General features: G+C 56.7%; 1 protein-coding gene across 3 annotated transcripts; it reads left to right on the plus strand.

Annotated features, from left to right (window-relative positions):
• Window positions 1–141: 141 nt before the first annotated feature.
• Window positions 142–9,102, plus strand: ZNF319 (zinc finger protein 319). 3 transcript variants are annotated; one of them, XM_027893941.1, is made up of 2 exons: window positions 142–341; window positions 1,808–9,102. In XM_027893941.1, exon 2 carries the CDS (start codon window positions 2,175–2,177, stop codon window positions 3,834–3,836), a length of 1,662 nt encoding a protein of 553 aa, XP_027749742.1. In that variant the 5' UTR covers window positions 142–341; window positions 1,808–2,174; the 3' UTR covers window positions 3,837–9,102. The 3 variants fall into 3 exon arrangements, 2 of the variants coding, with proteins under 2 accessions (XP_027749742.1, XP_027749741.1); XR_003572399.1 differs by lacking the exon at window positions 1,808–9,102 and adding an exon at window positions 1,160–1,797 and having other exon boundaries at window positions 154–351; XM_027893940.1 differs by having other exon boundaries at window positions 156–351.
• The last annotated feature ends 1,936 nt before the right edge of the window (window positions 9,103–11,038 follow it).

Below are 11,038 nucleotides of genomic sequence, written 5' to 3' on the forward strand. Positions count from 1 at the left end.
AGCGGCGGCGGCGAAGGCCTCGGGGCGCTGTCCCCGCGCTGCCGGCGGGGCCGCCCGATGGGGAGCGGCGGGCGGCGGGCCGGGCCTGGCCGCGGGCTGCGGCGGCGGCGGTGGCTGCTGGCCTGCGAGCTCCCCGGCCGGCCCCGCGCCCCGCGGCCCTGAGGCGGCCCCGGGCCCGGCGGGAGCGGGCTGGGCCATGCCGAGCAAGGCCGCCTCGCCAGTTTGAAAGTACCTCTGCGCTCCCGACCGCGCTCCCTAAATGGTTGTCGCTTCCCACCTCCCACGGGGGGATGAGTTAGGCTGGAGCTGGCGCCGACGCGGGTCCCCGCGCAGAGCCCTCGGTAAGCCAAGGTTGGTATCGCTCTGCCCCGCGAGGAACACGCGCTTATCCCCCCGGTGGGCCGGGGTGCGGCGCCGGTGGGTTCATCCTGCCGCGGTGTCGGGGTAAGGGGGCCCTGGGCTGTGCTGAAGTTTGTGCCCCGCCGAGCTCGGGACCCCGCGAGTCCTCCCTTCGTGCCGGCGGTCAAGGTGAGCTCTCTGGGAGAAGGAGGGGATCTTGCAGGCCAGCAGGGCTGCGATGGGGCCTTTGGGCATTTTACTGGCGTTAACTGTGCTGGAGGACAAAGTAGCGCAGTGTCCCCTCAGGCAGAGGCGGGTCCAGCACTGCCCAAGCCGTGGGGCACGGTCCAGCCCCTCAGCTGAGCGCCGGAGGAGGTGGGGGGATGCTGAGAATTGAGGTTCTCTCGTGCTCTTTATTGCTTAGTTTTAAACATAACCGGGAAGACCAAGGATTTCCTTACCCTGAGGGCACGTGGTTTGACACAGGCATGGGTGTGCTCTTGTGGGGTTGGGGGCTCGAGGCCCGGGCGTGTTACCTGCTTGCCAGGACCTGCACCTTTCTTCTCTCGTGAGCTGTGTTGACAGTGCTGCTGTCTGTAGCTCGCTGGTGGGTTTTACTCTTCTCTAAGTTGATGCCAAGTTTTACTGGACATCTCTAGAAAGACTGGAACTTTTCAGTGCGCGCAATCCCCGTGATGCTGTGTAGCAAGGCCAGGCAGCAGCTCTGGCGTAGGTTGTTTGGCTTCAGGGTGCTTTTATTCCGTGGTTTGGTAGGAGGTTCAGCCGAGCCATTACTTTAACTCTTCTTTTATCTTCACAGAGTGATCCCTGTGGGTTCTGTGTTCTGTCTGTGGCTAAGATAACACTGAGGGCAAACCGTCTCCTGAGCTCTCTGGCTCTTCCCAGTCTACAAGCGCTGCCCAGAGAGAGGGAAATGTCTTGCATACATCCCTTGGGTGATGGGCCTGATATCCAAGCTGCAGGAGGAGCAGAACTGCTTCACAAGGCGGTTTCAGCTGGGGTGGGGTCAGGCTGGGATTTGCCTTGACACCTGTAAAAACTAACTCAGTAGCCTCTTAATTGCCCAGCCTTTGGTGCACAGCCTGTGCAGAGAGACCCATGTTCTCAGGCAGTGCCCCAGCGGCACTGGGAGATCCAGTGACCCACAGCCTACGGGGTAAGGCTGAGCTGACCAGGCCCTGGGTGGTTGTGCTGCCTCTCCTGAGAGCACAATACCCTGGCTGCAGCCAAGCAGAGCCCAACCCTCTCCAGGCTGAGCACACCTTGTCCCAGGCCCTTTGCACAGCAGCAAAGGGGGCTCTGGTTCTAGTTAGCTCCCTACACTGCCTTCCTGGTAGCTTTGCAGGGGCACAGGAGGGTTTTTTCAAAGAGAGCCGTGGGGGGAAATCGATAGAGAATTGCCCATCTTTCCTCCAAGACCTGACATTAGCTGTCTTCTTTCTTGCAGAGAGAGCTGCTCCCTGGGCTGCTTCCTGTGCCCTTCCCAAATGTGAGCACATCACAGCCAGCACGGAGAAGGGCCTTCTCTTGTTTTCAAGGCACTTACCTCTGCCTCCTGTTCTTTTGTCCAAAAAAAGAAAAAGCCAAACCAAATCAGTCCACAAAGAACTTGTGCTGATCTAAGGAGGAGGCTCTGGAGTCACTTCTTTTCTTCCCAAGATCCTTGCTGTGTGCTGGAGTTTCTGCCTTCAACTTCAGGGGATCAGCTACGGGGAATCAGGATCTTGGAATCTTTTGATTTTGGTTTTACTTGAACCCTTTCAACCGGGAAGCTGAAGCTATCACTGCTAAAATCCCGTTTTTTTTTCCCAAGCATGTCAGAAAGCTGGCAGCAGCAGCAGCAGCAACCACAGCAGCCGCCGCCACCGCAGCAGCACCACGCTGGGGCAGCCGCCCTCCCAGAGCACTCCATCCCACCCAGCACTGCTGACAACCCCTTGGGCTGCGCCGTCTACGGCATCCTGCTCCAGCCAGACCCCGGACTGCAGCACCACCAGCACGCCCCCATCCAGGCTGGAGACCCATCCCACAAATGTGGTGTGTGTGGCCATGACCTCACTCACCTCTCCAACCCCCATGAGCACCAGTGCTTGCCAGGCCATGACCGCTCTTTCCAGTGTACCCAGTGCCTGAAGATCTTCCATCAGGCCACCGACCTCCTCGAACATCAGTGCATTCAGGTGGAGCAGAAGCCTTTTGTGTGTGGGGTCTGCAAGATGGGCTTCTCCCTCCTCACCTCACTGGCGCAGCACCACAACGTCCACAACGGCAACGCCATGAAGTGCTCTATCTGCGAGAAGACCTACAAGCCTCCCGAGGTAGAGCATCCACAGCCTCTCGACCCCTCGGAGAAGCCCTACAGCTGCTCCATCTGCCAGAAAACCTTCAAGCACCTCTCGGAGCTGTCCCGGCACGAGCGCATCCACACGGGCGAGAAGCCGTACAAGTGCACGCTGTGCGACAAGAGCTTCAGCCAGTCGTCCCACCTGGTGCACCACAAGCGGACGCACAGCTCGGAGCGGCCCTACAAGTGCACGGTGTGCGAGAAGACCTTCAAGCACCGCTCCCACCTGGTGCGCCACATGTACGCGCACTCGGGCGAGCACCTCTTCAAGTGCAACGTCTGCGAGCTGCACTTCAAGGAGTCCTCGGAGCTGCTGCAGCACCCCTGCACGCCCAGCGGGGAGCGGCCCTTCCGCTGCGGGGAGTGCCAGAAGGCCTTCAAGCGCCCCTCGGACCTGCGGCAGCACGAGCGCACACACAGCGAGGAGAGGCCCTTCAAGTGCGACCTCTGCCAGATGAGCTTCAAGCAGCAGTACGCGCTCATGCGCCACCGCCGCACGCACAAGGCCGAGGAGCCCTTCAAGTGCAACCTGTGCGAGAAGGGCTTCGTGCAGCCCTCGCACTTGGTGTACCACCAGCACGTGCACGGCATAGAGAACCTCTTCAAGTGCAACGTGTGCCAGAAAGGCTTCAACCAGTCCTCGGAACTGCTGCGGCACAAGTGCGTGCAGAACGCGGAGCGGCCCTTCAAGTGCGCGGTGTGCAACAAGTCCTACAAGCGGGCCTCGGCTCTGCAGAAGCACCAGCTGGCCCACTGCGCCGAGAAGCCGCTCAAGTGCACGCTCTGCGAGAGACGTTTCTTCTCCTCCTCGGAGTTCGTGCAGCACCGCTGCGACCCGGCCCGCGAGAAGCCCCTCAAGTGCCCCGACTGTGAAAAGCGGTTCAAGTACGCCTCGGACCTGCAGCGCCACCGGCGCGTGCACACGGGCGAGAAGCCCTACAAGTGCTCCTCCTGCGAGAAGGCCTTCAAGCAGCGCGAGCACCTCAACAAGCACCACAGCGTGCACGCCCGGGAGCAGCAGTACAAGTGCATGTGGTGCGGGGAGCGGTTCCTGGACTTGGGCCTGCTGCAGGAGCACAGCGTCCAGCACACGGCCGAGGGCGCCTACCAGGTGGCTGCTTGCTTGCCATGAGCCTCCCACCCCGCGGCAGCTTTCGGCTTGCATGGGACGCTCCCGGGCCTCGGCCTCCCCTCCCCTCTCCTCGGTTGTAGATGACCTCCTCCAGGGAGCGTGGGGGAAAGGGGAGGTGCGGGATGCGGGCGGGTAAACTTTCCTCTGGCCTCTGTGGTTGATGTGCCGCCTGTATCGAAGTGGCGACAGACGACGCGAACATCTTGAGGGGGTGGAAAGGAAAGGAGGGAGATGGAGAGAGGAAACTCTGCCTGTAGGTGCCTGGCAGTTCCCTGGACTGTAGTTCACGCTGTATCTGCAGTTCCAGTGCCGGGAGCTCAGCTGCCTGCTACAGGCACCAGCCCCTTGTGTGCGGCCTTTCTCCCCTGCCCTGCCTGGCAGGGTTGGTGGGGAGGGCTGGCTGACCCTCCTCCTGGAGAGGGCTTAGGAGCAAGGCAGAGCCAGCCCTCCCCTCTCCTGAGGTGTGCTGCTCGGCACAGAAGTAGGTTTCAGCTGCTGGGATCTCCCACCTTCCCTTGGTCCAAGCTCAGTTGAGGGCACCATTTCAGATCATTAGTGTTGATTGACTGCCCCGACCTCCCCTGCTCTCCCTCCTCCTAGAGTGTTGAAAGGGAAAAGCCATGGGGCTGCACAGCTCCAAAAAGCACTTTGGCATTGCTGCTTTTGCAGTCGCTGGCTGTCACACTCTGCAAGGGTTCTGAGGGAGCCTGCCCGTCCCCTGTCCCCATCAGCTGCGTGGGAAACTGTAGCAAGTGCTGCGCTGCTACCAGAGAGCATGGCAAGGAGCACTGGAACAGGCTGCCCTGGGAGGTCATGGATTCTCCCTCTCTGGAGACATTCCTGAGTAACCTGGTTTAGGCGACCCTGCCTTGGCGGGTGGGTTGGACTAGATGACCTCCAGAGGTCCCTTCCAACCCTAAAAATTCTGTAATTCTGTGAGAGCATCCATGCCCTGCTCCCAGCCAAGAGCCTGGCGTTTAAGAGCTGCTTCCTGAGGGATCTAGCTCTCCTGCCCAGACTTGCCCCCAGGCCCCTTGAGCACCCCTTGGGCTGTTAGTGGTACCTCCAGGGGGGTCAGGCAAGGGCTGTCCCAGCAGCTCCAACACTAATGGGTGAGATGAACACTACTAATAACCTACAGCTGCAGAGGTGTTGCCATGACTGACAGTAACCCACGGCGTGTGCTGGGGCCTTGGTGTCTGATTTGCTGGGGAAACCAGATCAAGGCAGGAGAATCCTTCCTGGCCTGCAGGCTCAGCTCCACAGGGAGGGCAAGGTTACCAGTGGGTAAAGGAGGAGTGTATTTTTTTCCCCTCTTGCAGGAGTCCTGTTTTACCCCTTTACTCTTTCTTTACCTCTTCTGTATTTTTCAGGTTTTGCACACTTCTTGTAAACATCACTTAAAAATAAATCTCCCCTAGCAAGGTTGATGCAGCCTCAGGTGTTTTCCTCTGCAGAAATTTGCTGGCTTCTTCTGACCAAGAGATCCATTACATGCCAGCTAGATGCTTTGGAGGTTGAAGATGTGCTTACTAGGTCGCCCACCAGCCTTCCCTCTCCATCTTTGGAGATGCTAAGATGTTAAGCATCCATTCATGGAGACACCCAAGCCCTGCCTGGATGTGGTCCTGAACAACCTGTGCAAGCAGGGAGTTGGACCTGATGATCTCCAGAGGTCCCTGCCAGCCTCAGCTCTTCTGTGATCTTGGCTGGTGCTTGTGTGAGGTTGTGACGAGCTGCAAGTAGTGAACAGCAGCCAGGAGGTTGCCCACGTGCTGCACAAGTGAGTGGGATGAGTTAAATAAATGTCCATGGCAAGCATGGACAGGTTAACCTTGCAGAGGGTTGGACTGGGCCTTCATCAGTGGTGGGAGACACTCATCTAAAAGGTGGAGAAAGGCTTTAGTTTCCATTTCCAGCATGGTAAGGGCGAATGGAGTGTGTTTTCAGGGACTGGAACAGTGCAGTGACAGGTCAGACCCTGGGGCTGAGTCGTCTTCATGTGCAGCTTTAAGGAGGTTAAAGCAGACTTTGCTCTCTGCTGCCCGAGGAAGAAGGACTGATGGTGGTTATTTTACTTCGTGCTGCCTCAAAGATGTAGAACTTCTACCAAGTTTTCCGTCTGTGTTTCTTTTTTCCTCTTTTTTGTTTTGTTTTGCCTTTTTTTCTAAAGCAGTTTGTTAAAATTCATTAAAAATACTGTGTAGTTTAACTTGAAGTCATACTGGATCTTTAAAAAAAAAATAAGGATGTGATAACTTGGAGTTTTAAAGAGCTCTTTGGTTCTAGGTAGCTGTTTTTTGCTGTTTAATACTTATTAAGTTCAGTGTATGCTTTACTGTAGGGAGTAAAAGGAAGTCCAAACCGAGGAAGGCTAATCCTGTCTTTGCAGAAGGGCTTGGTGGTGAGGGAGGTTGTGAGTGTGGGACCAGATGGGGAGTGTGGCATCCACCTGAACCTGCTTCTTGAACAGAGAAGGATGGTGGTGGGCCCCAGACACAGCTCCATACCACGTGCTGGCCACGGAGCTGCCAGATCCCGTCCCCTCGGTGTCAGCTGGGCATAGGGACAATTGGAGAATGTTTCCCTTTGTGATGAGGAATTGGGAAAGCCTTGGATGTCCCAGTGAGGAGTCCTGACTCTGCTTGGGACATGACAACAGCCAAGCAGCATCCTGGCCAGAGAGACTGATCAGGGCTATGTGCCTAGGGCCCTGTGGCTGGGAAAAGGGATGCTGTGGAGAGCTTGGCAGGGACGAGCCCGGGTCCAGCTCTTCAGCTGGTGCCTGTGAGTAGGTGCTTCCTGGTTCAAAAACATCTTAGTGCAGCATTAGAACATCATTATTAGGTCTGGCTGTGAGCCCACGGTGACTCAGCCTCTCTGTCTTGTTTGCTGCCCTGCAACAGCCCAAATCAAGTAGAAGCCCATAGAGGCTTGAGCTGCTGGACCTCAGTGCTGGAGGATCTCTGTGGAGCAGGCAGCTGAGCGGCCACCAGGAGCCTCAGGTGTGTTTTTGTAGGAGCATTTTCTAGTTGGAAGCAGCAGAGTTGTGTGCAGGAGGGCTGGGGGAGCGGGTTGATCTCCTTTGCTGTGCCTTTAGGTCATGTCTTGTACGGTTAGGTGAGGGGTGATGGAATGAGCAGGAGGCACATGAGTGTCAAGAGCGCAGTGCTTTGTGGGGAGGCAGGGGCTGGCCTGGGAGTCGATGTCCCTGGGGCATTACACTGCAAAGGGCTCTCTGCTAACTGCTGGTGTTTCCTTTTCAAACCAAAGAGCAGTTGTGGCCAAAGCCTCTCGGGAGTAAAACGTGTTTCTGCTCTGTGCCTGTGCTGCACTTCATCTCTGACCTTTCTTTCAAGCCACTTTCAGGCTTCTTCACGCGGCCTCCGCTTGGCCTCTTGCATCCCTCACACCCAGGAGGGTTGCTGTGCTGGAGCTGGTGTTGCGTCAGCCCTGTGGCAAGTGCTCGTGCCTGGCTTCAAGGCCTGGTTGCCAGACCCCCTGAGGATGCTCTGTAGGGCTGGGTAGTGGATGGTCCCTCCTGAAGGGTGGTTCTCTTCAGGCAGCCTGAGTGTAGGATGCTGCTGAGGAAGCAGCAGGGAGGGTTAGGCTGGGCAGAGGTGATGTGGATGTCGTCCAGGAAATAAATCCTGCTCTCTAGGGCTGCTGTTCCTGTGGCTTCCTGGGTCCAGGAAGAAGGTAATCTGTGACCTGGGCTTTTTTTTCTGGTCTTCACTTCCCCTTACCCTAAATACAGGATGCCTTTAGCTGTGTCTCAGCCCCGTCCGCTCCACAGCTATTTTGCTTATACTTTTAAAAGACCTTCTCAGCTCCTTTTCCCTTGGTTCAGTTCTTCAATTGTAAACAGTGTTTTGGTTTTCATCCCTTTTTCCATTTTGATTGTGAGGTCTCTTCCTTCATTCCCACCCCGCCTCAGCCCCAAATTCCTCTCCAAGGCTGAGGCTGGATCCAGGTGATGGTGAGGTCAGGTGTTTGGGACCTGAATCTTGCTGGAATCCACTGGGTGCTTCTGGTCCTTCCCCACACGAGGCCATCCATCTGGCTGGGCATGGGCAGTGCCTGTGGCCTGGCAGTTTGGCTCAGTCACATCTTGTCCATGGTACAGCTGCCTCTGGTGAGCAAGTCTAAGCCAGGACCAGGAGCCAGAACAGAGTTGTAGGAAATGGGCACTGGGGGTGAGAGCAGGCATTTCCATGGTGTGTCCCTTTGCCAGCTCTTCAAGGCTGGGGATTAAGTCAGTGAAGGACTGTCAGACGTTCCAGGGGAGAAGTCTGGGGTGGGCTTGGACTGCTCAGTTAGTTCCCCTGGGAGTGCCTGTGGAGCATCTGTGTGCATCAAGCAGGTGGCTGAGCTGAGTTAGCTGTGGCATGGACACCCCTGGGACCGTGGGCATGCCCAGGTGGCCCTGCCAGCGTTACAGCAAGCAGATGCCATCCCTGTGATCGGGGTGGGAAGATGTGCACACTCTGGTCTTGGGGCCCACCTGCTGGAGTGGGGGACGAAGGGGAGGGTGTCCTCTGACAGAGTTTTGGGACCATCTCTGGGTGCTCAAGCCAGCCCTTGCAGGAGGGAGAGCAGGGTGGAGAGCACTTTCTGCACTTCCTTTGGGTATTTGCCATTAAGTCCAGGCTGCAGCCATAGCCTGGCTATTAATAATAGGCAAAACCCCTTGTTTTGGAGAATACTCCAGAGTCTGACTCTCTCTGTTGGGTAGTGAGAAGAACCTGCAGGAAGGTTCCTGCACAGGCAGGCGAAATGCCAACATGCAATAAGGGCAGGCCAAGGTTTGAGGCTGGCAGTTCCCCCTGGGCCAGGTGAGCACGGCTTCTGCCCAGCTGCCAGGCCTCCTCCACTGCCCTGCTGCTTTCTGGACGTGAAGATGCTGCTCTCACAGCGTGCCTGGGATGCTCACTGAGGGGAGCAGGACCACAGGTGGGAGCTGGACCGTGGGCTTGTCTCTGAATGCCTCCGAGCCGTGGATCTGAGGGACTTCATGGCCAGCGAGGTTCTCAGGCTCCTCCTAATCTTTACTCATGACTCCGGCAGAGTTCCCAGGGCTGGGGGAAGTTGCAGCCAAGGTTGATGAGGTTTGTGTGGCTTGCAGTGCCTTTAACACTGCTCTCCGTGTGTTTCTGAGATGATACTCCATGTATGTGTGTATATATATTGTATTAACACATCCCGCTCTTCTGTGTGAGTGTCAAATGGTTTTGCTTTACTAATAAATTTATAGTTATTTATACCTTCCTGTGGGTGTGTAAGATTTCTGGAGTGGAGGCCATGTGCCAGGTACCACCTCCCCGTCTGTCTTTGTGCTCTGTCTGGCTCTGCTTGATTTTTTTTTTTTTTTTTAAATTTTTTTCATGTTTTCTCTCTTTTCCCTGAACTTTTTTGAGGAAGAAATGACGGTTCATCTTCTTCATAACCAAAAGTCAAGATGCAGGATATGGGCAGGCTCCCAGGCAAGCAGAGTCCGCAGTTGCCCCTTGGTAGAGGTGGAGTGTTCCCTCCCCAGGGTAAAACTCCTCCCCAGGAGCCTCTGGACAGAAACAGGCAGGAGTCTCGGTCTGCCAGAAAGGAACAACTGCTCAAGAGCCAAAAGCTGATGCCTGTTGTGCTCTGAGCTCCTCAGCCCTACACACACAGCTGTTTGAGCTCTCCCAAAGGTTTGTTTTGCACCCCCCAATCCTGTGATCACAAGAGAGGAGCCTGCTACCTGCAGACAGCATAACTTGCTCCATCCCACACCCTGGCCAGGTGAGATGTGTGTTTGTCCCCAGGTCACTGAAAAAAAGTGCTTCTATGCCACTGTTTCCTTGGCTGTGAATCAAAAGCTGCAGAAGTGCTGGGGCCAGGCAGGACTGGGAGCTCTGCCCAAAGACAGGAGCTGGGGCTGGATGTCGAGCAGAGGAGCCTTGCTGGTACCTGCCTTCCAGGGCGTGACTGAGATTAGGGGCAGTGAGAAAGGCTGGCAGCTGAGCAGTGCTGGAGGTAAACGGATCAAGCAGCAATTGGCAGGCTCAGCAAGGGGAGGCTTAGCTCAACCCAGCAGATTTGCTGCCTCCTGCTTTGGTTCCTCTGGGGCTGGGGCAGAGCTGTGGGTGGAGCACCCTCAGCGCATCGCCCTCATCACACCACCTTGTGTCACCCCTCGGGGTTTCATCAGCTCCACTGCTGCTCATCTGCACGTTCCTGCACCCCCCTGCGCCCGGCCGAGGCGACTGCCTGCCCTGCAGCACTGCCGGTGAGTGCCTGGGATAGCTTTGGAGGCTCCAGGGATTTCGAGGATGCTCGAACCTGCTTCATTTTGGGGTTTTTCTTTGCAGTATCCTGCACCGAAACCAGGCTGGCTGCTGGGAGCCGGGGCGCTCGGGACAGCTGGGTGCCTGTAATCCCATTTGCAGGCAGCGCAGGGCTAATCCCCTGCAGAGCCCTGAGCGGATTGAGGTGGGTTTGGGGGGTCAGTGGTGAGCTGCAGTGGCCAAGGGAGCCCGCGCATCCCGGCGTGGCTTCCCGGGGAGGTGGCGGTGAGTTTTCGGAGGTAAGTGGCAGCCATCGAGGCGAGGGACGTGGCTGGGGTTTTTGCAGGACCACCTTTGCACATCACAGGGGGGGTTGGTGCTCCGAAACAGAGCTGGAGGATGAGCCATGCCGGGGTAGCGAGCAGGTCCATGGGGAGTGATGTTGCAAGGGCAGTGGAGCTGGGTAATATGGAGGGTTTGATGGGCTGCTGGAGGGGAGGGAAAGGCCACGGTGCTCCCTGCTCCAAATGGCAACACTAGGCCTGCACCCCATTTGCTGCTGGAGATAAGACTAAGACCCTTAGCTCGCTGGCACAAGCCCTGTGGAGCTGCCACAACAGGTGGTGGCACTGGTAGGTACCCTCAGAGCAGGGGGATGCATAAGAGTGCCTGTTCTTCCATGCCACTGCAGGCAAATCCTGGCTACTTATTCCTATTTCTTCCAGCAGCTAGTTTTTTGGGGACCCACAGATGTTTCTGCCCCTTTCTTGTTCAGATGTGCCAGAGGAATGGCCTCTGCCCTCCATTTTCCTTCCCAGACCAAGGACAGGCTAATGCTCTAGGCTTTTACAGCTTCACAAGCTTATGTCGAGGGAGGAGGAAATCTTGACTGTCAGGGGGGCTCGCTGCAGCCCTGGGGGTCTTTCTTTGGAATTGTTT

Source organism: Empidonax traillii, unplaced genomic scaffold (genome assembly GCF_003031625.1).
Source record: "Empidonax traillii isolate 1590-97213 ecotype Southwest subspecies unplaced genomic scaffold, ASM303162v1 scaffold413:size1348891, whole genome shotgun sequence".
NCBI lineage: Eukaryota > Metazoa > Chordata > Aves > Passeriformes > Tyrannidae > Empidonax > Empidonax traillii.